Genomic DNA, 27,744 nt, shown 5'->3' with positions numbered 1-27,744 from the left:
CTCTCAGTTATACAGCTTTGACCCTTAAGCACCCCTTTTTTATTTATTTTATTTATTAATTATAATTTTTTTTAAATTTTTTAAATTTATATATATATATATATATATACAGTTATACCCTGACTTACACTTCTGCGAATCCGGAGTTACGTGGTGCCTTATGTGTACATATTCCCATCCCACTTCCTGCCTCATCACTATTCGTATATTTCTGGTGCTGGCTGCATTCGCCAGTGTCGCACATGTTGTGAACAAGGACTGACATGTTTCGTGCGGTCTGCATTCATACGTGATTTTTATAGTCTACAAGCCTTGCAATTATTTAATTTTATGTTCTTGATAAAAATTTTATCATATAAAAAATAATAAAGTCATCCAAAAGAAGCAAGTCCGATTGTTCTACAGCTTGCAAGAAAAGAAAAACATTGACTTTGGAAACAAAACTCAACATCATTAATTATTTTGAAGGCGGAATGAAAATTTTTGAGCTAACAAAGAAGTTTGATCTACAGGAATCGACAGTAAGAACAATCATAAAAGAAAGGTTTACAGATTTTGGAGGAGATACATTCTAATGAGGAATGAATTGTAGTCACAATGCAAGGAATGTAATAATCATTAGCTTGCTATGAAGGAATTTTGCGTGACAAGAAAAAGACATTATGCCGTCTGACGAATCTACTAGATTTTATGAAACCATCGACATCGAAATAACTTCCTTTTTTTTATGTATGAAAAACTACAATTATGATTATATTTCTTAAAAAAAATAGGTGTTTTTGTAAACCTTTGGTCCCAATTGTATGTTTGTATATATAAATTACATGGAAAATTATACCCTGAGTTATGAGAATTCGATTTATGTGCTTTTTGTTAGTTCCGCATAACTGCAGGGTATGAACTGTATTTTTTTTCCCTTTCAACTTTGATTTTCTTTTATTTTTAATTATCGCTAGAGGTCAGGCTAAGAAAAAGATTAATTAATAGGCGTAGATTTAATTTACCAGTACAGAGTGCAAGAGCATATAGCTTGGTTCCCTATATGCATTTATCCTTCTGATCTCAACACGTGTATTTTGTGTTCCTACATTCAGAAATATGAAATTTTCGATATAGATGAAACTGCCCTCTATTGGAAAAAATGCCACCTAGAACTTTTATATCAAAAAAAAAAAAAAAGCAGCGCAGTCTGGTTATAAATTATCAAAAGATCGCTTGAATGTAATGATTGGAGGGAATGCTAATGGAGATTTTAAATTGAAGCCGCTGCTTGTCTGTAGAACTCAGGGCTTTAAAAGGATGTAACAAGAACTCTTTACCTGTAATTTGGTGGGCGAATCAGAAGGCTTGGATTACCCAAAGCCTATTTGAAGATTGGTTTGTCTTATTTTTGTTTGGCAGTTGAAGCTTATTGTAAGAGAAATAACTTGGGTTTCAAAGCTCTTTTGCTTTTACATAACACGCCTGGTCATTCAAATTCTCTTAATGATCTATGTGAGAATGTGAAGGTTTTTATTTTCCACCAAATATGACATCATTGCTACAACCTATGGACATGGGCATCATTGCAAATATCAAAGCCTAAAAAGACATTCTCAAAGGCAGTAAAAACAACTGTGGGGAAAAAATGTGATTATGCTCCAAGAATTATGAAAAAATTTTAACATTAAACACAATTGAAAACATCCATGACTCGTGGAAGCAAGTGTCTTCTAGCTGCATGAGAGCTTTTTGGACAAAGTGGAGATGTTTGTCAGAATGTGCTAATGACTTGGGCGGTTTTCAAAATCCTCTGAACAACGCGGTTGAAGAAATCATTGTAATTGGTGAAGACCTTGGTTTTGATTGTGTTGATGCAGAAGATGTTGAAGAATTATTGGATTCAAATTCCAAAGATTTCAATGACAACGATTTTCTTGAAATTGAACAAAGTGCCTATGAACACAATGAGCAAATGGAATGTGAAATGATGTTCCAAAGGGGGATAACAATCAAAGAACTGAACGGAATATTTCAGTTTAGAATCGCTTAAGGAACAAGTAATGGATGTGGATCCAGATGTTAATCAAAGAATGCTTGTTTGCCATGATCTAGAGAGTCAGTTTGCTTGTTATCATAGAATTTATGCTAAGAAAAAACAGATTGTTCAAATGACTCTTAACTTTTTTTGATAAAAAAATTGCAGTAACTAATGGAGGTACAAGCATTTGTTAAACATTTACTTTGCATTCATTTATCTTTCCTATTATCGAGGGATTAATTAATCATGTTAATCAAGGGATATGTGTGTGTGATTAATAACAGTGGAGATGGTGTGTGCCCTCGTTTTAGACTAATTTTACATCAGACATATCTTTTAGCATACTCCCTTTAATTTTGTTCATTACAACTTGAGCATAAGCTACGTTACTTTCCTATTTAGTGTATCTGTTAGTATTTCGAACAAATTTTCTCTTGACACCTCTTGTCACATGGTTTTTTCCAGATCTGGAAAACTTAAGTCTGTAGCATTGTGCTATTTCCATGATTTCTCATCTATTGTCTCAAAGAAAAAATCTGATCCTGCAGTCTAATTTATCCTTATTCCCGATCTTCTTCCTTTAGTTTTTCTTCCACATGTTAAATTGTTTTAGGAAATTGACAACATAGACTGAATAATAATTACAAATTTCCATATTATTTCCAATATATCACAAAATTTAAATTGACATCTTCACAGCTTCACAGCTCATACACTGGTATCAGCATGTGCATGCAGACACACTTTAGTAAATGTAAAAGAACAGGAATAATACAGGAAGGCCTGCAGTTCTAAAACTACACAAAGTTTCCAGAGCATAGTCTGCCAAACCTGTGCATCCATATTCATGGAATCACAATCTTGAGATTACTTACAAACCATACAGAAAGTGAGCATCCCTTATCTGCTCTCCTAAAGACTAGCTGCAACCTCTGGATTTGTGTAGGATCTACGGTACCCTTCAGCTGCAACTGTTCATGCAATAGCCAGACAGACAAGACAGCTGACATCAGAACATCAGAACATGAAGTTGCTATGCAATTATGAAGTGCATATGTTCACTCACCATGACTTGCCAAAGTTCTCCTCATATCATTGGGAGTCCCACCACCATATACACAGAAAGAAAACCTCAGCCCAATTTAAATCCAGCTCATCCTCCACAACATTCATATCATGATCAGTTTTGGGCTACTCAGAACTAGCAGACCATACCTTAGATACCTGCCACTGAATATAGTACGAAAATGACACATTTTTACATTGATATAAATAAAAATATGAGCATTTATTTTTGAATCTACCTCTGTCCTTGCAAATTCTCATCTCAGCAAATATTGTTACATTAAATTGCTCATCTGGGAAATCATGTTCACAGACAGTGGTCCATGGCTACAATTTGTAAAATTATTTATTATATTTTATATCTGCTTTGGCAGCAGCATTTATAAAATTTGTCTTCACTTTATTTTTATCTTAATTATTGTATATACATGTATACTACATAGAGTTAATGCTTTCTCCTTCACGTTTCTTTCTTCACTCACACCGAGTTTATGCCCCCCCCCCCCCCCCCCAACTGCCTTGCCTTTATCTTTATCGCAAATATGACAGGCTTTAATTTTAACTAGTGCCAGCCATACATTCGCGACTTATTCAGTCCCTTACGCTCTTCAGTTTGGCAGATTTATTTGTTTTTTGAATCTGCCAGCCAAACTGAATTTCCAAGAGCAAGGGATTGAAATGTCAATGCAAAGGCTCATAATGATTTCTAATTATCAAACCCAACTTAATCTCGTCATGGCAATTTTGCATTAGCACACAGGTTCATAATTTATTTTTTTTTGAGATAGTGCATTGATAAAAATCAGATCAGCGTGTTTAGTCATTTATTTTTAACAAAAAAAAATGTAAGTGCATGTTAGACAAGTATTAGTTATGGCTATCCTTCCTGGCTTACCTAAATTCGGATTATCATACACACTATTATATATCATACACTACTATACATTAGTACTATAGACTACTCTATTATATAACACAATTTATACATAATTACGACAAACACTTTTCTTATACCTTCACACAATTGTACATATCCGTAGCACTAGAATATGAATACGTTACAGCTACTCACAGGTCTTACTTTACAAAAAGTCCGTTGTATTAAGCGAATGTTCCATTTGGACATCTCATACTGTTGCCTTGATTAGGATGCTTCTTGTTCTCAGTTGAACGTCATGGCAAATTCTTTCATCTTTAATGGCAGCTTGATTCAAAAAATGGACGTTATCTTTCCTTTTCCTTTCCTTTGTATTCGGTGACTGGATGATTTTCTTTTGAATAAATTTCTGGGGAGACTTGGACTTCACTTTCAAAACCTTTCCATTGATTTCTGGCCACAGGAGCTGATGGTCGCAGAGAACCACAACAACTTCTGCACTTCAGAACTTTTCGGAACACTCGGGAACTCCAGGGAAATTCTGAGGGGGGGGGGGCTCTACTGAACCTCTGTGAACCCCCATGAACGAGTGAACACTGTTTCCTGCTTGTCCCTGTCTCTTAAAATCCTTTCTATTATTTTTCTTCTTCTCCACAAATTTCGCACTTATCTCCTAGGTGTGCTGCCAATCACTTTCACACACTTTTTTTCAAACTTGTGAAAAAAAACAAAGACTTGTGTTTTTTCACAAGTCTTTGCGACTTTTTTCCCCAGGGTGATTCTTTTGTTCTCTACTGTTCTGGGCAACTTGTCTGCTGACTCATTTCAAAGAATAATCCTTCTCCTTTGTTTTGAACATATTAATTTTACAAATGACATTAAATCATGCATATTATACAATACAACTGATTTTTCATTTATATCTTACAGCACTCATAATTTATGTGATATTCTGATTTGAGACCCTTCTAAAATCGAGCTCAGTAAGTTATGGAATAACTGGTCATGCAAGATTTTACAAATTCTACTGGCTGGTGCAATTTATATCCTTTCTGTGTTTCTCTATTTCTGTCTGTCTTACTCTTGTAGCAATTTTCTCTCGTACCTCAAATTTAATTTAGCATAATATTGGACGTAATAATCCAATACTATTCCATAACAGTTTTTAGTTAAAAAATATATAACTATTTAGCTACATCTTCTGCATTGCTGTTGGAAGTTTTTCCCCACTTGGTTAGACTATAATAAATTTAGTTTAATCCTTTATCCAAGTGTAAGCAAAGAAAGTTTGCGCCTGAAGTATCTTCAGGACAGAGGCAACTCGTGGTGAAGGTGGACCAAGCTGTCATCACTCCTTGTCTCAGTATCTCCTAATTCAAAGCACATCTCCTTGCAGACATGTATAATGCTATGCATTAAGGGAAGGGCCACTACCCAGACCGGTTTCGACCTTTATTGAGGTCTCGTCAGTGGGAGCCAGACTCAGAAGTGGTGATACTAAGGTAGAAGCAATGGAGAGGTCATATTTACCTATACGAGTTGCCAAAAGGTGTACCACCTTATTATTAAATTACTCTGGATTTAGAAAGATGTTGGAAGTTTTTTGCCACTTGGTTAGACTATAATAAATTTAGTTTAATCCTTTATCCAAGTGTTCTTTATCCAAGTACACTTTGATAAAGGATTAAACTAAATTTATTATAGTCTAACCAAGTGGGAAAAAAACTTCCAATATCTTTCTCTAATTCCAGAGTAATTTAATAATAAGGTGGTACACCTTTTGGCAACTCGTATAGGTAAATATGACTTCTTTCAACTGGTTTCAACCTTTATTGAGGTCTCGTCAATGGGAGCCAGACCCAGAAGTGGTATTACCAAGGCAGAAACAGTGGAATCACCACTTCTGGGTCTGGCTCCCACTAACGAGACCTCAATAAAGAGGGAAACCGGTCTGGGTAGTGGCCCTTCCCTTAATGCATAGATATACCTGTCCACAAGGAGATGTGCTTTGCATTATGGGAGATACTGAGACAAGGAGTGATGAGAGCTTGGACCACCTTTACCACGAGTTGCCTCTCTCCTGAAAATACTTCAGGTGCGAACTTTTTGCTTACACTTGGATAAAGGATTAAATTAAATTTATTAACTTCTGCATTGCAGTTTCCTAAAACATCAAGACAATTATTGATATGTAATCCTGGTTGCATTTTTCTCAGATATTTCCACTGGTCACCTCATTTCATAATGTTTCAAAATAATTATTATGAACTCCAGAATATTTTTTATATATTTTGTCAGCTTTCTCATCACTAATTCTCTTCTACTATACTCTTTCTCAATTTCTAAGCTTTGCCGATAGTCTTCAGAACATTTTGCCATTTTTGTGACATTTATTTCCATATTTTCCCCATAACTTTAGTTTAATACTCTTTTTCTCATCCTTTCTTTGATTATTGAGTAGTGTTTTACTTGTCCATCCCTTAGTTTTCTGTTCATTTTTCAGTAAATCCAATTCTGGAGACATGATAATTCTTTGGCTAGTTCTTTTTCCTTCCATTAATACTTCTCACTGTTCTTGATGCTATCTTCAGGTCAGTTTGTTCTGAGGTTAAGTTTTATTAGCTGCCTTTTCACTATTCAACCTGCTTTTCTGATGAAAAACTGTGATGAGTTTAATCATGTGACCAATGTTCCATCTGGCATAACATTCCTTGATGTCATATTCTAATTTTTGTTTGTTGTTTTAGCCATGGCTGATTAGTCTGGAATATCAACTAAGTCCCAAATTACCAGCCCATCCTCATTAAGTATCCAGGTAGATATCTGATAACACAGAACATTAGGAAGAGGTGAAGAACAGACAGTGGCATCATTTAATCCTGATATTCCTTGGGTTTTGAGAGAGATCCAGACTTCTGAAAGTTCTATATGTTCAATCTGTTTAAAGTCTCACTCCAGGAGATTAACCAGATTGACTAGAGTATATGAAGTGTGTGTAAAGAAATCTGTATATCAGAAAAGAGTAGAGATGTACTCTGGTGGAATGAAAGAAGTATGCTAGTTTCAAAAGAGAGAGAGAAAGAATCATAAAGGTTGAATTTCCTTAGATATGAGCAAATTTACAATGAGTAATGTGAGCAAATGGTCAAAGTGACATTAAATGGGAAAAGAGATTCAGAGTTTGTAAGAAATATGCAGAAGCAACCAACTTGCAAGTCACTCTCCGTTCTTCACCTTCTCATTCACTTTCACTTACTCTAATCAATATGGTTGATATCCTGGAGTGAGATTTTAAACAGATTGAACAATAGTACTTTCAGAAAACATGGACTATCAGGATTGGAGACACTGCTTAACCAGTGACCCACATAATTAAATTCCAAGATAATTCTTCACAATTTGTTTGACAAGAATATTAGTCTTGTAAAGACTTTCTACTTTAACCAAAGTTTTATGGGGAAATGAAAAAAAGTTAATGATTTCATATGACTTAGTCATATTTTCAGCATATTTATCTTAAGAATGAACGTTTTGGAAGAATATAGACATGTACAGTGTGTTAATTGATCAGTCATACTTTTTCCATTGAGAGAAATAGAAGAAATGCCATTTTGAATTTTGTCTGCCTGCCTTAATATGAATGTTGACTGATGATTTTATGGCCATTTTGTTAGCTTCAACAAGAAGTGCATATCAGTAATTACCTGATATTATCATTATCTGAAAGTTTGATAGAGCTGCTGATTATCATTTTGGTAGAGTATTATTTATTGTATATATTTTGTTTTATTTTTTTCAGGAAAAAATTTTCAAAGTGAGAGATTATAACAAGATACTGGGACTCATTTCTGCTATTCAATATATTAAGCAAAACCATGGCTGCTATGCTGTAAATAGCTGTAAACAAAATATCAAACAGTATGTAAACAAAATATTAACAGAATTAGCTGCTCCAGCTTGTTCTTAGTTTCTGCCATGACAGTTGAATCATTGGCATAGCTCAAATTATTATTATTTTTTTTTTTAACTTCCAATTTTAAATCCCTGCTAGATGTTTATCTGTATCAACTATTCTCATAATATATTCACTATAAAAAGATAGGACTGCACAATTTTTAACTATACAAACTGGAAATTGGTCTATCACTTAAATATTGCTCTTGCATTTGGGATGCTGCTCCTCCCCCAATGCGCTCTCTAAAAATACTTAACTTGTTAAAGGGATAAAAATCCTATGTTGTTATATAGCCAGTAAGTGAAACTCAAGATCAAGAACTATGATCTATGAGTTTCAGTGGCGAAAAACTATCGGCGAAGGCAATTCGAAGCAAAGGTGGAGCAAGCTCCCTCACTATTCTTGATATTCTCTCATAATATAAAACACAGCTCCTAGGAGATGTAATACTGTCATTACATTATGAGGAGAGGTCACTACCCAGACCGGTTTCAACCTTTTTTTGCGGTCTCATCAGTGAGCAGGTAGACCTGGAAGATATCAAAGCTTAGTGAAAAGAACTTACATACCTTCACTATACGAATGCCATAAAGGTGTGCTTATATTTTGTAATTAAAATGAAAAGCCAAACGGCTAGTTTTCTGGCAACTTTGGAGCTTGCTCCACCTTTGCTTCGAATTGCCTTCACCGATAGTTTTTCGGCATTGAAACTCATAGATCGTAATTCTTGATCTTGAGTTTCACTTACTGGCTATATAACAACATAGGATTTTTATCCCTTTAATATCTATTAAGTTGCCAGAAAACTAGCCATTTGGCTTTTCATTTTAATTACAAAATATAAGCAAACCTTTATGGCATTCGTATAGTGAAGGTATGCAAGTTCTTTTCACTAAGCTTTGATATCTTGCAGGTCTACCTACTCGCTGATGAGACCTCAAAAAAGATTGAAACCGGTCTGGGTAGTGACCTCTCCTCATAATGTAATGACAGTATTATATCTCCTAGGAGCTGTGTTTTACATTATGAGAGAATATCAAGAATAGTGAGGGATCTTGCTCCACCTTTGCTTCGAATTGCCTTCGCCGATAGTTTTTCGGCATTGAAACTCATAGATCATAGTTCTTGATCTTGAGCTTCATTTACTGGCTATATAACAACATAGGATTTTTATCCCTTTAATATCTATTAAGTTGCCAGAAAACTAGCCGTTTGGCTTTTCATTTTAATTACAAAATACTTGGTACAGAAGAGAGCATTTTGGTTAATTAATGATCCATATCTTACCAATTTACTCTACTTTCTTTCACACAGACATTTAATTTCTGCTGCTTGCATTTCTTCAAGTATTTCACTGTTCATCATAAGCTTCAACATTTTCATGATAAAACAGCATAAAACTAGATAGGAATGTTCCTGAATGTTCTTTCCAATCTTCAATCAAAAACCAGAATTTAACACCTGAAGATTTGTTAACTTCTCATTAGGAGCTCAAATAATAAGGAATCCATGAAAAGTATTATTCATGCTTTATATTTATTTTTAAAGGGAATCTCTTCTGTCACCTTCCTTTCTCTTAAAACCATTCCTTTTTGTTAAGTCTCTCTCTCATATATATTTTGTTTGTTGTGTCTGTCATCGGCTTGCTTTCTATTACATTAGAGTCTACACTATATTCCACATGATTTACAACTTGTGAATGATGTCGTGAGGGTTGGTTATCATAACTACAGAGTAGTTCAATAATGGTAGATGGGATATGTTTATTGACATTGCAATGAAGATAACATTTACTTCCTGTGTGAATGATGTCATGAGAGTTGATTATCATAACTATCTTTTTCACATGATGTGATATACTTAGTGTTAGAAACGTCTATAGACATTTTAATTTGTACAATGTAGGAAGGTATGTAGATCTTGCCACTTCATCATGTTGCTGAATAAAAGCTGTTTCCTTTGGTAACATAACCATTAGGCTTAATAGTGCCTTAGTATTCATTTAATAATAATGAAAATATAAATACTGCTATGTTATTCATCTTACAGCAGAATACTGTGTTTTGTTAGAATAATCAGTATCTTTCCATTTGGGTTATCTTAAAAGATGTAAAATAATGCCTGACAATACCGAAGTCCAGAATTAGTATTGACAGTGTTTAGCTCAGAAGGAAGCAACAGATAGCATAGGTAATTTATTAACACGTTCGCTGCCAACTACGAGTATACTCGTAGTTGGTAAACCAGCTACAGAAGCCAGCTATGAGTATACTCGTATGATGCTTACCACCAGCAATGAGATTACCGTACTGACCTTGAAGAAGTGAAATTGCTTGGCGTACGGGAACGGACTATGCCGAAGTAGCGTGGCAGCGAACGTATTAATAATTACTGAGAACTTCCGTATGAAAGAGACTGTCATGAATTAGCTGTATATATATATATATATATATATATATATATAGTGTGCCCAAACACACTATATACAACTATATGGTAATAGAAGTTCTAGGGAAAAAGCAAGATCATATTAAAATTAAATCAACAACTTTTCAACTATATGAAACTTTGTTGTGATTTTCTATTTAGTTATGATGGTATTCCTGTTCCTATATTACATTCATTGGTATAGGAGTGCAGAAAAAAGTAACTAGCCACAGCAAATTTAAATAAAAAAATAAAAATAAATAAGTAACACATAAAACAATTACAAAAATGTTCATTAAATTTGAAATTCCACATACTAGACGATCGGTGTAGCAGAATATGGAATACCTTTATGGATTTGGCAAATTAACAGTTTCAATTTATCAACATTTAGTCACACACGCACTTCTGTACTACAGAAGTGTGTTACACACAGTTTAGACTACAGAACCAGATCTAGTTCTGTAGTCAGCTTTCATTGTCTACTGGAAGGCAAGCAAGTTTGATAAAAGGATATAAACTTACGTTCGCTAAATTTTTCCCTGTAACTCTGTGCTTGTGTACTTATGAAAAAAAAATGAAAATAAATAGTCAATGTAGCTTGCTTGTATTGAGTTTGCATGGATCTTATTATTAGTCTACTTTTAAAGACATTGTAACATAGTTCTCCATTTTTACTGCTGACTGTAATGAATTAACGAATGCATCTCTTTTAATTTTCTACATCCACTATATGTCTGAACTGCTTTCACAGTCTTGTAAAATTTTACAATGTTTATAGTCTGATGTGACAAGTGACATACTGCAGATAGATTTGCACTTTTATATCTAGGTGAGTTTATACATCAGATTTTACAAATAAATTTATTCAGCCCATTGTATAAAGCCCAATATAAAACCCATTTATTGTGCAATAGCAGGCTACTGTCAATCTTAAAGTGAGAAATTTGTTATGCATCGTGTGATCCATGACTGTTTTGAATTAATTTTATTTCAAAGTAATGTGAAGCGTATAAATATGAAATGAATGGTTTATATATAAATTTAAATAAAATGAAATTCCTCGGTACATCTGTTCCAGAGGATTTCACACTTCTCTATTTCAGGCTTATGCATTCTTGTCACGTTATTGCAACAAATAGTAATGGGAAGAACAAAAGGCTGAAACTAAATTGTACAAAAACTCAGTTTACTTCTGTAGGTAACATTTAACAGGTGAAAGGGGAGGGGTGACAAATTCAAAATTGAACAACTGCATTTAAAATCAAATAGGAAATCTGTTTTTCTTAAAATAGTATTACAGAAAAAAAAAACAAACAGAATTTGAAATGGTGACATGGAATCAGTCTTTTGATTAATAGCTGTTAATTTTAAGGAAAGAACAACGTATATTATTATATTAACTAAATAACTTTAATTAATACTTCCAATATTTCAGTAATGTTACATTACCATTCTCAGGGAACATAAAATTAATGAAATGTGCATGTAGGCACTAACACTGAGCAAAAATGGCTGAAGAAAACAACTGAAGTCAGTCCTAGAATCCTAAAGGGTGCCACCTAGTGGGCCAAATTGGGTATTTATCTTGGCTGTTTGGGGCTAATGTTCTAAGAATGCAAGCCTCCCATATTTGGGTTAGTCTCATACATCCAAATTTATTGAGGTTTGAGAGTTTTTTAAGGCTGAGACTGATTCTAAGAATAATCTCTCATATTTAAACTTGCTGCAATGTAGTAAGGAAGCTTTCTTCCAACGTGGCAGGTGTCCAAGGCATGGTCAGCAAGTCCTGAGTGGCTATAATGGTGGAAATGAATATAATTCTTAGGTTCAGATATCCTGATATTAGCAGTCCTGCCTGTTTGGCCATAGAAAGACAGTTTACAACTTCAAGGGACCCGATGAACTCCAGGTAGGTCTAGAGGAAATGACTGGTCCTTGGGAGAGTGGATAAGAGATGCCAATTTTTGATATGGTTTGTAACAAGTTGTCAAGTCATATTTTTTTAAGATTTTTGTTAACATCAGCCCAAACAGCCAAGATTAATACCCAATTTGGCCCACTAGGTGGCACCCTTTAGGACTCTAGGACTGACTTCAGTTGTTTTCTTCAGCCATTTTTGCTGTATTAGTGCTTGTGTGCACATTTCATTAATATTTGTGTTCCCTGAAGATGGTAATGCAACATTACCGAAATATTGGAAGTATTAATTAAAGTTATTTAATTATTATAATAACATACGTTGTTCTTTCCTTAAAATTAACAGTTATGTATCACCAACATATAAGCTTATCTACAAGAATCAGTCTTTTGATTATTTCAAAGATTGTTCTCATCTGATAATATTTATTGTAATAATTATATTTGCTTATTCCTATTGCTTCACTAGTTTAGTATAAATTGAATGTAATTCAGTGAAATTAGAATTGTAGATGCAATGGCCTTGGGGGTGAGACTAATTTTGTCAGCTTATCTGTGATGAGTTAATGCATCTTATCAGAATATCATCACTTCATTCTGAGCATAGGAACGAAATTTGTATTTGTAACAAACTAAGTTGTAATATTTTATTTTCTGAGGAGCAGTTAAGAACTGATAGAGCACTTGGTATCAAAATTAATTATGTAGGCCTCATGGTATTACTCTAATTAATTAGCAATTTAGATTGTTGTTTGTGGTTTTAATTGTTAAAAAATAATTGCTGGTATGTTTTTATTTCCAGGGTTGTTTATTACTTATAAAGATATTCCTTGAATCAGGCTGTCAACTTTCTGTTGATGTTAGTCAATCAGGAGATACCATTCTTCACTATTTAGTTGCCCATGTTAGGGGAAGAGAGATTGATCCTATGCTTCAAGCTATATTGCATGCTGTAAGTGTTTGAAATATTTGAAGCTATGTGGATAAATTAATTTATAATCACATACTTGAAGATGGTAATGTATAGCTCATTAGATTTTTAAGTTAATATATTTTGAGTTTATCCTGAATTAATGTTTGCACTTTAAAAAGAATACGTCCTTCCCATCCCTCTCTCTCTCTGTGTGTGGTGTGCATGCACATCAACTGATTGGGTTAATGCATATTAATGTATGATAACCCCATAAAATCAGGATTTTTTTATTTATTTATTATTATTTTTTTTTGTTGAAAAATAATACTAAGCATTACTTCAGGTTATCTCCTTCAAAATGTTATTGTTCTATTCCTGAAGGGTATTTTTCTAAATCTGTAGTATGTTCATACTGTGAATGAACTAAGGATTTTTGATCTTTTTTTAAGTAATTAATTTTATTTATGTATTTTTTACATAGACCAGAAACTTTGGTCTAGAGATCAAACATGAAACTCTTTTCGAGGCACTTCAGACCACCAGCATGCATGCCTCACTCTGAGTGATCAAATTCATTTTCCACCTAAAGGCAATCAGAAACATCAATGTCAATGGTGCATTTTGAACTCAGTCTGTTTGTTTATGAGCAGATATGCTTAACCTATCTAGCTGGCAGATTTGCTGTGTTATCTGTACTATCTTGAAATTTTGTCCTGCTTTTCCATCTGACACAGCCAAGTTTACAGAGGGCATGATTTGACTAAGTGGGCAAGGCAATGCTGTGCTCAGATCAGAATTCCTAGATACTCAAAAATTCATTGTATGGCATATAATCATGATTCATGAAACCTGGTGCAGACTTATGCATTTGAGGATGATTCTCTCTGTCAAGAGTGATGATTATCATGGCCTGCTATCATCTATAAATATCATCTTAAAAAAAAAAAGTGACTGGTGTCACTTTTTTTAAATTTTTTTATACCCATAGTATAATTAATAATAAATCCATAGTATATTAATAATATTTAATATTAATATTAAAGGAAAATAACTTTTCCTTTATGGAAAGAAATGGGTTCAAATATCATCTTAGATGTGAATTCCTGTGAGATTTTTTTTAATCTTAGAAACTGTTTTTAATCCCATATACTATGCAAACCATCCTATATTGCAGGAGGATCTGCATTTAGCAGTCTGAAAATATTAATCATGTGGTTATATCAGTTTTAATTCAGAAAGAAAATTAAATATATGACCCACTTTCATTACAGTGTCATTATCAATGTCATATCACTCATATACATTGGATTCGTTCTTTCATTTTGTATTCTGACCATCTTGGCAAGTTTCCAGTAGAGTTGAATGAACACATATTTTTCCTTTTGCACAATTGTGCTAACATTTAATAATTTAATGCACATATGATCCTAAAATAGCCTAACTTCCTGAAAGCCTTATTCTGATATTCAGGAACACAGAAAATCGTTATAAGATATCAATTTCATTATCATTAATTTCCTGATGTGATTCCTCAATGATTATAAGATTAAGTTCTCATTATTGCTAATTTCCTATCAAGAACGTTTTTTGAAATAGTCTGTTACTTATCAATATTTTAATATTGCTGTGTCCACTATTTCGGTCTTCAAACCACTTTTGTCTGAATCAGTCCATTCAGATCCTAGTTAATCTGCCAAGCAATTCTTGCTTAATCCTTTATCCAAGTGTTAGCAAACAAAGCTTGTGCATGAAGAATCATCACAATTGGGCTACTTCTATATAGAAGCTTATGACTGCACATTAATTGCAGTGGTTGTATTTCTCTAAAATTCTGGCTATTTTTTCAGATGTGCCTTGGACTTAGGGAATGGTGATAGCATTTACTAAAATCCATCTGAAATGAAGTTTGTTGATTTGGGAGATTGATTGATTGGTTAGTTATCCTATCGAATTGATTCCTATCCTATCCACATACAACACACACATTAGATAGGAATGTGCATTGTATGTGGCTGAGTTTTACTGTAAAACTCTTGAAGCACAATGGACATGCAGGATTCTGCATTGTGCTGGTATATGTGGAAAATTGTTTGATAAGCCTTTTTAATAAACATATCAGCAACAGTTCTAATGAAAACTTTGAGTATATTTGAACATTCTGAACTCAAAGTCACTGGATCAACTCATATGAAGCAATATTCCTGGTCAAAAGGAGATTGATTAAAAGTTGTTTTGCATTTAGTGGATGTAAGAAATTTCCAAAAGTATCTCTTTAATGCTGACTTCACTTCTATACACCAAGACTTCTGTGTGAAAGTGCATACTTTCATGCATTAATTATTAACCAAAAATCTTTAACAAGACATAAACTGACCTTGGTGTTTAGCTGTGGGGGAGGAGGGGGGTCTTCTTATTCTGAAGAAGAGGAATCTTCTTACCTAATCTGTAAGTATCATCTTGTTAACAATTCTTCTATACAATCTGTACATGATGCTTAAAAACTGGAACTGTCCAAGTTTTTTTGCCTCCAAGAACCGAGTCTGATGGTATAGCGGTATCTGGCTACTCTAATAAGATGAATAAAGACTATTGAATATAATGGCTTGGGTTTATAGTGATTATTTTTATTAATTTTTTTCGAGATGTTGGAATAAAATATCAAAAACAAAAATTGTAATAAAATGTTTGTGGTTAGTCTTACTTTGTAACAAATGGTTTGGGACTACTTTGTATATTGTATATATAATTATCAAGCTTGGAAATATTTTTGAATTTCAATGCTGGCACTGAAAGTAAATAGAATGTAATATCTGGGGAAAAAAATTAATTTTTTTCTCTAGTGATTTATAAATTTTGAAACAGAAAATTTTAGATTTTGAATGTGAGATATTCAAGAATAATTTTATTTTCTTCTTTACTTTATAGACATGTGCAGATCCTGATATTACTGCAAAAGATTTGCTGTGTCAGATGGCAAAAATGTACAATAAGATTGGGCAAACCCCTCTTCTACAAGCACTGGATGAATTACGCAAGTGTGTAAGTTGATATTGTCACAGACGGATAAATTTCTGAAATCTACAGATGGTGTCCCTTTGTGTTACGAATAATGAACAGGGTTTATGATGGCATGAAAAATATTTATGCATGAATATAAATAATCAGCATTTACATAGCAGTATGTACAACCAATTCTTCATTTAAACTGTAGATTAGTTCCAGAAAAAACAAGTAAATGATGAAAAAATAGAAGAATGGTTCCAAATGTGAAAACCTGATATGAACAATAAGTTATTTTCAAACAAAACATATACAGGGTGTTCGGGATAAATTTGACATATTTATAATTAATTATATTTTTCCGTAAGTTACATGTATTAACACACACTTCTCTTCATTTAAAAGTTTGGACCCTTCTTCATTCATATACAAGATGTCAGAAAGGATGGATAGCTGGAACCCACCTGAATCATGGAAGAGAATAACTTGTATCATGATGATTCGTGCCCGCCATCAAAATAAGGATATTACGACTGCTGCCCAATGCTCCCTGAATACAGTAAAAACAATCAATAAAAACTAGAGACTTGCAATGGTGACTACGAGGATGTAACAAGAAGAAAGTTCCCTAGCAGACGATCTGATTGCGTTCGTACAGCAGAATTCCTCGCAAATCTGCAGGAACAGGTGTTGAAGAACCCTGGCATTGGAATTCGGGCTTTGTTCGTGGAGTTGCTAACTGTAGTCAAGCCCTGGATAACAAGGGTAGCCAATGGTAGGCCGTATGTATGGCAGCAGGATTCGGCCCCTTGCCACACCTCTAGGAAAAGTCAAAAATGGTTGTCTGAAATTTTCTACGACTTCACCAGTCCAAATGTTTGGCCTCCAAACTCCCCAGACCTTAAACCCATGGATTATTTTGTATGGGGCGCAGTTGAAAAAGACACCAATCGCACTTCCAGTAATACAAAAGCCCAGTTAATGGATAAAATTAAAACAGTTTTTGCGGCCCTTCCCAGGGAGACTGTAGCATCAGCTTGTTCGAGGTTCCGAAGCAGAATTGAAGCTGTGATCGATGCTAATGGTGGTTATTTTGAGTAAATCTTGTTGATAGTATTGTAATTAACTCTGCCTGTAATGTTTTTTTGTCAATTCATTAAATTTAATAGATACAAAGAAGATTTTCTTTTTCCTTACGAAACTGTCAAATTTATCCCGAACACCCTGTATATGTATATATCTCTTAAAGAAAATAGTGTGTCACTAATAAAACAGAAATTCGAAAGGTTCAAATACACCCGCGCATATGGTTATTAGTTAATTTTAGTCTCCATCACTTTCTGACAGTAGCTGCATTCTTTTGTGTGAGACTGAAATTAAATCACTTACATCACTTGAAACACTTTGGCTGACCTGTTCATACTGCAATGGCAAAACATTTTCTTCAGTAAAAGGAACTAATTTAGCACTAATATCCAATAATTCTGAAGGTTTATTTTTATTTATTTATTTTTTACCACGAACTCTGTAATTAATTGAAATCATGTTTTGATTAGATCTTTGTATAATTCTTCATATCGTACCATGCATGACTTCAGTTCGTGTTTAAACCGTACAGCTCATTCAGTATTTGGATCATCTGTAAGGAAATGACTTTGCAATTTTACTAGCCATTTGAAGCACTTCTTTAATTAATCCTGCAGTGAGTAGAATCTCATCATCATCACTTTTTTCTTTTCTGTTGATATTCTCAAGGATAGCTTCTATTATTTCGTCATCACCAATAACCTTGCCAACCATCAGTTCTTCGATATCTGCTGACAAAAAATCATCAAATCCATCTCTGCCAACTGAATGTGTTAATCTGATGATATTCAGTTGTATTCAAAGGTACAGGGTTTTTCTTTTTCACATATTCAGGCCAAGTAGCTTTCCAACATGCATTTAAAGTTGATGGTTTCAATTCTGGTAATGCCAACTTAGGAAGTTTGATGCAATCCAGAATAGAAAATTTCTTCCTCACATCAATAACTGTCAGTAAATTATCCTTATCTAGTTTATCCAAAATGTATTAGAATGTTCTTCTTATGTAGTAAGTTTTGAAGGTAGCGATCACACCCTGGTCTAGTGGTTGTATTAAGGATGTTGTATTAAGTGGCAGAAAACAAAATTCCACATTCTAAAATAGGATGAACAGGCACATTGTCTATAATCAATAAAGTCCAGATTTTTCTCTATCAAATAGCATTTAACTTCTGAAACAAAACATTGGAACTATTCATTGAAAATTTCTTTTGGAACCCAATCTTTTTTATTTGCCTTCCTGTACACTGGTATCATATTAAAATCCATACTTTTCATTGCCCACAGTCTTAGGGATTGATTAATGAGTAATGGTTTTAATATACAATCTCCACAGAAGCATTGCTGCAAAATAGTAGTCATACGATCCTTAGCTGCTTTAAAGCCACCAACCCTTTTGTGCTATCACTATATAAGTTCTACTTGGCACTTGTCTACATTCTGTAGTGCAGAGTAATCCCTGATATTTAATACATCGAGGAGGTTCCCCAAAATTCAAGTTTAAGTACATACTTATCATACTAGGAAATGGTAATTATAATGGAAATACCCTTATTAAAGAACTGAATTCAAATAGAAATTTTAAAATTAAGTGGCATTTGAACCATGTTAAATCAAAATATACAGTGCAAAAATAGAATTGCTTTTGTTTTATAAACCGTGTTATTTAGAAATCGTGTAAAAAAAGAGAATAAGTATATATTTAGAAATCGTGCACAAAAAAAAAAAATAAAAAGCTGTGTAAAAAGAGAATTAATTGTATATCATCATTCAATTTCCAGATATGTTATTCTCAAGTGGTGTACAGGCTACGACAGTACTACATGATCGAGTTTGCATAATTAATAATCTCTTATCAACAATTTTCGTCCATATTATCTCCACCAAGATCTTAGTCTTCTTCTGGGTCTCTGTCTTGACATCAATCACCTGTTATGCTAACCTTTCCTCTCTCATTTTACTTAAATAACCATATCTTCTAATGAGACTTCCTTATCTTGAATGCTAACAAAGTAAAGATCCTAATATTTTTATGTTTAATATGATTCTGCCATTGATGACATCTGTTTACTCCTGTAATTTTGTCCAGGACTCTCATATCTGTGATCTCTAATCTTTGAACAAGTGCTTTATTTGTAACCCAGCTCTCAGATCCATATGTTAATACTGGTTTTAATACTCTTTTATACTGCTATTTTTATGTTTTGACTAATTTCACTCTTATTTCATATAAATTACATGGCACTTGTTCATGGTGGATTGCACTCCTAATAATGCTACAGATCAATTTCATTCTTCCTCCTATGCTTTCCCCTATTCTTCACTCTACTTCTCCTGAGTCTTTTTTTACTATCTTGTCTTCCAGACCACCATCAAGGAGATCCAATGCTATGCTGCTGACTTTGCTAGATATTTGTATGCGAAGGTTTCTGTGGTTTAGCAGTTCATAAGAAAGATTCCTGTAATTGGACCACATGTTTATTAAGCTTAATGAAAATAGAAAACAAACCCGACAAGTTTCGTAAGTCGTTTGACTTGCATCTTCAGGGGTCAAAGGTAACTAAAAGTTTAAACACAAAATAATTCATTATATACAGTTGTGGCTGTCTAACTGTTATTAAATTGAATATCCGAATGTAGATTCAGTGCAATGCTAAGTTTGAACAATGCTGGACGCTGCCACGTTCTGTTGTTCACGATCACATTGTCCGAGGTCTGACTTTGGTATATTTTTTATCAATGCTGACCAAACTTGGTGTAGAATTAGGCCCTGGTTTTTGTTAGTTGGAAGTCTAAACATGTTTGCAGCTTCCTTAAGTTTCCTTATGTAACAATTTTTTTCAATGTAAGACGTGTTTGTTTTTTGCTAGAGTACATTATGGCTGGTGGAAGTTGTATGGTATGCTAGGCCTGATTTTTGTTCTCTTCTTTTTTGTACGTCTTTTTGGTGTTCATTCATGCAAATTTCCCTTGATCTTCCTGTCTGGCCTACAGCAGATGCCACAGGAACAATGAATTTTATGTACGCCTGGTTTTTTTAAAGGATGGTGTGGAGATTTTGGGGAATGTAGAAATCTTGAAATTTTTTCCAGCAGTAGAAAAGCCACTTTGATGTTATGTTTGTTTAGTAATTTGGCATTTTGTCTGTAACATTCTTAATTTGTTAGAAGATTTTCTGAAATATCTTGACCTGTAGTGTGTCCTTTAAGTGTTAGCAGATCAAGAAGTTCTTCTCGAGTATGGAAGCGTGATTGTGTTCTTGAAATCTTGCTTTTGTGAGATGCTTGTAGAAGATGTGTTGAGGATTCTTTTTATTGTCATAGCTTTATAACTTTTTTTTTTTTGAGGATCTGTGTTAAATATTGAAATTCTTCATTTCTCTGTTTTTCAGTGCTGGAAATATAAACTCTATCCCTCAAGGCTTTAATTAAACCTATTTTTTTTGCAAGGGATGGTGGTGTGAGGCCGCATTAAGAAATCTTCCTGTGTTGTGGTGGGTTTTCTATAGATGGAGAAGGATAATTTATTATCTTTTTCATTCACTTCTATTAGGATATCAAGAAAGGGAAGTTTTCTATGTTCGTCTTGTTCTAAAGTAAATTTTTTGTTGTTGTTCTTGTGTATATTATTCAGGTAATCTTTGTAAGCAATTAGTTCCTCTGGTTTTCCTGGCCATATGATGAAAATATCATTTGCATACCATAGCCAAATTTTCAGTTTTTTATGATAATAATTTTAAAGCATTATTTTCAAAATATTTTGAATCATTATTTTGCTAGATATGTTTGCAAACGGTGCAACCCATGGACAGCTGGAAAGGTGGGGGGGGGGGGGGTGAAGATCTTGGTAGTCTTGCACTGTTGGTTTGGCAAATAAGTTCGTTCGGTTTATGCGTTGAAATCCAGGAGATGTATGGAATTGGAACTCGATGTATTGAATCTTTGTTGTTATGTCTTTTGTGGTGGATTATAAGAATTGAGAAGATGCTGTGTACTCTTTTCGGAAAAGCCATTGAGTTTCATGTGTTGTTTGATAGTAGAAAGTTCTTTCTGTAGAAAGTAAGAAGTAGAACAATAGGATTTCAGAACCTATTGCAAGAATTCTAAAGAAATATCAGTGAACAGCTACGTATTCACCTATTAACAAATTATTTTCCCATTTTCCTTCTCCTAAAGACAAACGCTCAACTATGTCTCTTCCTGGAGTTTATCAAATTCCCTGCAGCTGTGATCTCTTCTATTTTGGACAAACTGGGATTCTTGGATTCTTTTTTCAAAAAGAATTCAAGAACATCAATCCTCCATTCATCACAACAAACCTGAAAAATCTGGATTGGCTCAGCACGGGATTGAAACTAACCACAACATCCTTTGGTCACAAACTCGCCTCTTACATAGATCCCATTATAAATTTGAACGTTTATTCAAAGAAAGCATAGAGGCCTTACTCCATCGTCCTAAGCTGAATCGGAATGACTGTATATCTATATCAAAAATGTGGGAAAGACTAATCAGGATAACTCATTAATTCATATTAATTTTATGTTATGTAATATTATTAATTAATATCTTTATTTCAATCATGTCTCTGCTTAAAAATATTCCCTTTAATACTTAGTGATATAACATCACGCGGCTTGTTCTATTTTTAAATGATCTATTATTAGTATTCCACCTTGTATTTTTTTTTTTTTTTTCCCAACTGTTCTTGTAGTGCCACTGAAGATGGTCTGCTATTCCAGACCGAAATATTTGGTTAATTAAATATCTTTTTTGTGTTTATGTGCTTATATTATTCAATACATTTTACTTTACCATAGGTTTTACATTGAGTACAGCATTTTCTATATTACATCCTATTTTCACAGATTTTTTTTTTTTTTTCCATTTTTATTGTTGATTCTCATGCCAAATTTGTTATAGCTATTATTCACTTGGAGAATCCTGAAGAGAGACTTTCACTGGATGCCTTTAGGAATACATGCGTATATAAATCAAATAGCCAAGTTTGATATATCTGATTCAAATATCAGTATACATCTTCTAATTTGGTGTGCACTTTTGTCTTGCACCTGACTTTACATCAAACCATGTTACCATAGTTCTTTCAATTTTATTGTTTGACATACAACTTAAATTAAGTCTATGTATTTCTCTGTAGCTCAGTCAGTATAGATGAAGCCCTTTGGTTAGAAAAACCTGGGTCGATTCCTGTCAGTGACACGAGGAACCTTTATCTGGTCTCTTTCGACTAAAGGTGAGTTAGCCAGTTTCATACTGAGGTAGGGAGTTTTTCACCTAGAAACTCAGTTTTTTGTCTGCCAGAACAGGCAAACCGACCCCGTGAACATATGCTTCTAGAGACATAGTACACCTCCAGAAATAAGGAGTAGCCAACCTATTCTGCAGGATTTCGGTTCACCTACACGGTAAAATATGTATGTCTACCTGTGAACAAAAATTCTTACCACCACCCAACACAAAAACTAGGTGTCATAAGCACCCTTAAACACAGAGCCCTAACTATTTGTTCTAATGAACAGGCTCTAAACCAGGAATACAAGATCATCAACCAAACATTTATCAAAAATAGATACAGTAAAAAAAAACTATTCATAAGATCCTCCATAAAGATACCAGTAAGAACAAAAAAGATTTCAAGAATGCTATTGCCATTCCTTATGTTAGAGACATTTCTGAAAAAATAGAACACTTCGCAAATACAACATTAAAACCACCTTTAAATCCCCAAATAAGTTAAGACACCTACTCAGTTCTTCTAAAGATCCTCTTCCACACCTAGCCCACCCAGGGGTATACAAAATACAATGCACATGCAACATACCATACATAGGGGAAACAGGGCGAACTATCCCAATCAGACAAGACGAACACAAACGACACATTAAATACCTCCATTTTGGTAAAACCGGCCTTTCTGACCATGCACTCCAAACACACCACAGAATCAATTGGAAAAATACGAAGTCCCTACACCACACCAAAACCTGGTTTGAGAGAAAATTTAAAGAGTCGTGAAATGCTCAAACACAACCCAAATCTCAACAAAAATGATGGCCTAACCATTTCAAGAATGTGGAGGACCCATCTACAACCTGTATAACAACCTAAACTAGCCATAGAAAAATCTCACTACAAGAAGACAACCTGGTGAAGTGTTTGTAACATTCAACAGCAACTGAAAGAAATCATATTATAACAATCAGAACTATCCAGAAGAATATTAATACATGAGGACTGTAGCAGTTTATTGTAGTTGTATTTATTTATTTGTTTTTTATTTTATTTTTTTATCACTAGAGGTCAGGCTAGGGAAAAGGATTAACTAACTACGTAGATTTAGTTTACCGGTATACAGGGCATGAGCATGTAGCTTGGTTCCATATACACTTGTATTCTTCTGATGATGACCTCGAAACAGGGATTGAAACGTCAAGTTTTATTTTATTAGTAATTAATAAAATAATCTTTTACACACGTGTTATGAGTGCTGATCAGCGTGTAACCTTAAAAGAAAGAATCATATTGGCAATGATGACAGAAATATCAAACTACTCATTAGACATGGGTAAAGCTAAAGGCAACTCAAACCCTAAAAGAGGGTTTGATGTAGCATTATCTCCTTATCCTAAAGGAGATAATCCTTTGACAGTTCAGGCCAGTTATCTATGATAAAGTGAACAAGTTTGTGAGAGAGAGAATCTTAATCAGTTTTCCCTTTTTCTGGATACAACTGCACATTCTTAAGTAGGTTTAGGATGTATCACATGGAAGCCAATGTGAGTTGTAGACATGGAAGTTTCCAAGAAGGGTTACCACACTATTAGTGTATTTCGACTGTAGAAAGTGGACCTTTAGACACATGCACCAATGCACACAATATGCCTTGTGAAATCTTACTTGACACTGGTGCACATATGTCACACATTTCTTATAGTTTGTTTAACAAAATTAAGACTAATTCCAAATGACATTTCAGTTTTAAGTTATCCAGTTAAGCTAAAGGACATATTTGAATCAGAAATTTTAGCTGATAAGCAAATAAACGCTTTTATTTCAATTCCTTGTTTTCCTTAAAGTTTGTCATCCATTAATAGTTCTTCTAATCCAAATATACAAGTAATATTTGGTATTGATTTTCTGAAACATCATGCTTTTGCGTGTAATTTTGTTGATGGTGTCCTTGTGTGGACTAGAATACTGTTTGGACAGGACATCAGTGACATAGGAATATTAGAGCAGTCTCATGAAGTTTTGAAACACACTGATGATAATGATCAAGTGTTTAAAAGAGAACCTAGTGCAGAATTCAATGAAATTAGCAAACACTAGTGAAGAAAGGAATAGAATTCTGTAATTCTTTAAATTTTTCTCTGGTGTTTTTACAGAGGATATTGTTTCATTGTCTTGCACTAATGCATTGGAACACTCATTGCAGATTTGTACTCAATCTCCTATTTACATTAGGCAATACCAAACTCCATTGAAATATATGGAGTGTTTTCGGAAACTACTGCAGGAATATGAATGGGCAGGAATAATTGAGAAGTCAAATTCTCAGTGGAATAGTCCATTATAGTCCATTCATCTTAATTGAAAAAACCAAATTGAATCCTAAGGTTTGTATTAGACTTGAGAGCCATCAATAAGGTTACAAAGCCTATTGATATCCCTCTGTGTAAGCTTGAGGAATTATTGATCTGTTTGGAGGGAGCACAGCATTTTATAAAACTGGATGTAAATTCTGGATTTAAATATCTTCGAAGAAAGGCAGAAAATACTTAGCTGATATTTCTGCCATATAGCAGTAAAAGCAATTAGGATTACCACAAGGTTCAAGAAATTGTGCCATGCCATTCCATTGTTTTATGTTATTCTGTGTTATCAGAAATGTTTGGAAATGTAGTCATCTGTTTTCAGGATGATTCTAATTTATTTTTTAATTTATTCAAAAGATCTAGATAACCATTGTAAAATCTTGTGGAATGTTTTAAAGAGATTAGATGAAGCAAATTTATCTTTAAAGTGCTCTAAATGCAATTTTTCTTAAAAGAAGTTGAGTATTTAGGCCATAAAATGAGCAACAAGGGAATTATGCCAGTCAAATGTAGGAGGCATATTATCAGTTAAACCTTCAAAAACAGTTGGGCAAGTTTATAGATTCATGGGCATGTTAAATTTCTATAGAAAATTTATTCCTAATTGTTTGCAGCTATTGAGATCCATAGCGTATTTGACAAGTATTAGATTCAATTTGGATAAAGCTCAACAAGAAGCATTTGACAACCTAAAACTGGCATAACTAAAGCTCCAAAACTGGAGTTCTCATTTATCATTCCAGTTCTCATTTCCTAAATTTGATGAATTTTTTTATCTTTCTGCTGATGTGCTTCAAATGACCCTCATTGCTGCTGTATTAGAACAGAAAGGAGGTGAAGATTTTAAGCCAGTAGTTTTTATTAGTGTGAAATTATCATGTCCAGAATTGAACTATTCAACCTTAGAAAAGGAAGCACTAGCAATAATTCTTCTTTTAAAAAAAATTTAGATACTTTTTGTTAGGACAACCTATGAAAATAAGATCTGATTACCATTCTCTGCCATTCCTAACTACTATGAAGGATAAAAATGAACGTATAATTAGGTGGGCACTAGAACTTCAGGAATATAATACTGATGTGGCTTATATTCCAGAAAAAGAAATATAGTAGCTGATTACCTATCTAGATCTCTATTATCTGATGATGATAAATCATCTAGGGATACCAATTAGAATCAAGAGGAAGAGAAATCTAAAATTCATGCTATTCATAAGATGAATCACATGAATTTGATAGTGATGAGTCTGTAAATTTAGGACTAATTTAAATAATTTAAGCAAATATTTGAAAAGTACAGAAATGAAATTTGTAAATAAAATGAATTGGGAAAGGTAAATTCACAATTATCTCTAACATCAAATGATTCTGAAACTAGTACCTATTCAGAGATTGTAAATAAGAGATGTACATGAGGATCAAGAGTATTAGATTTGATCATCTCATCAAATGATGCTATTATAAATGAGGTGTCAAATCTTCCACCAGTTGGTGAGAATGATCACTTGCAGGGTGATCAGTCATTCAAGGATGTCTGTTAGAAAGGGATATATGTGGAATTATAAGACTGGTAATTATGAAGAGCTCAGGAAATGGCTTGCGATAATAAATTGGAAAGAGGAACTGGATGAAAAGGATATCAATACTGCTTGGGGGCCTACTTAAGAACTATTTGGAGGCAATATCAGAATATATTCCTAAGGTTAAGAGGTTAAATAGAGCAGGCGTGAAATGGATGAATCGATTAAAGTGTGAAATGTAATCTGGAAGAAGGTATTATGGAAGAAACACATGATGAGTAGCTCTAACAACCAGTTGCATGAGAAGTACAAAAAGAAGGCAAGGAAGGTGACTCAATAAGGGTAGCAAAAGTGCACTATGAGCAGCAGTTAGCTAAAGCAGCCAAAAAATCCTAAGGGTTTTTTTTTTTTTTTTTTTTTTTTTTTTTTTTTTTTTTTTTTTTTTTTTTCGATATTTGGCCAGTAGAAGAAAGAATGATTATGGTAGGATGGGATTGATTGATGAAAACGGAGGAGTGGTAGCCACCGCAGAGGATATAGTGGAGATATTTAATGAACAATTTTTAAAGGTGTTTCGTTCTTATGAATGATGACATCTTGCAGAACTTGAAAGCCATGCGAAAGGAGGAGGAGGAACTGTTAGTAAGTGATCAGGAAGTATATGAGGAATTGAATAGACTTGATGTAAATAAGGCTGTGGGACTTGATGCTATTTTACTATTTGTTTCGAGGGAATTTTTCAGAGAGTTAACAGCTTTTACATATTTTTTCAACACGAGTCTTTCACTGGGTCAAGTTCCAAAGGAGTGGAAAGAGGGTAAAATTGTTCCAATTGCGATAAGAGTAGGGGCTTTCAATTATAGTCCAGTCAGTGTGTGTGTCTGGAGTTGTGGTTAAGGTATTAGAGAAGTTAGTTAGAATCAAGATTCAGAATTGGGTTGACAACAGAAAAATACTCTTTGCCGGCCAGCATGGATTTACTAAAGGGAGATCTTGCTTTAGCAATCTGCTTACTTTTTATAATAAAGTGACGAATGTGTTGGATAAGGGTGTTGCACATACAGTGGTATATTTAGATTTTGCAAAGGCGTTTGATAAATTGCCACATGACAAGCTGGTAATTAAATTGGACAGATGGGGCTGAACAGTAGATTAGTTCGCTGGATTGGAGATTGGCTGTCTGATAGGTACCAGCGAGTTGTCTATGGAGGAGCGATATCCTCGAAGAGGAAAGTTGCTAGTGGTGTACCGCAAGGGTCTGTTTTGGATCCATTGCTGTTTAATTTGCATGTAAATGATATTTGGAGAGGTCTGAATGGTGATAAGCAGTTGGTGAAGAACAAGCT

The 27,744-nt window shown here is 33.9% G+C and overlaps 1 protein-coding gene across 1 annotated transcript in view; it reads left to right on the top strand.

Moving 5' to 3' along the window:
• Positions 1–27,744, top strand: part of LOC150102348 (poly [ADP-ribose] polymerase tankyrase-like) — a 1,002,656-nt gene that overhangs the window by 487,731 nt on the left and 487,181 nt on the right. The window contains 2 exon segments of the mRNA XM_090399561.1: positions 13,067–13,216; positions 16,103–16,216. Coding sequence (XP_090255687.1) covers positions 13,067–13,216; positions 16,103–16,216 — 264 coding nt within the window.

The sequence above is a fragment of the Typopeltis vanoorti genome, chromosome 10, assembly GCF_054136105.1.
Source record: "Typopeltis vanoorti isolate ZY-2024b chromosome 10, IOZ_Tvanoo_1.0, whole genome shotgun sequence".
In the NCBI taxonomy this organism is placed as follows: Eukaryota; Metazoa; Arthropoda; class Arachnida; order Uropygi; family Thelyphonidae; genus Typopeltis; species Typopeltis vanoorti.
This window is presented reverse-complemented; position numbering and strand designations above follow the sequence as displayed.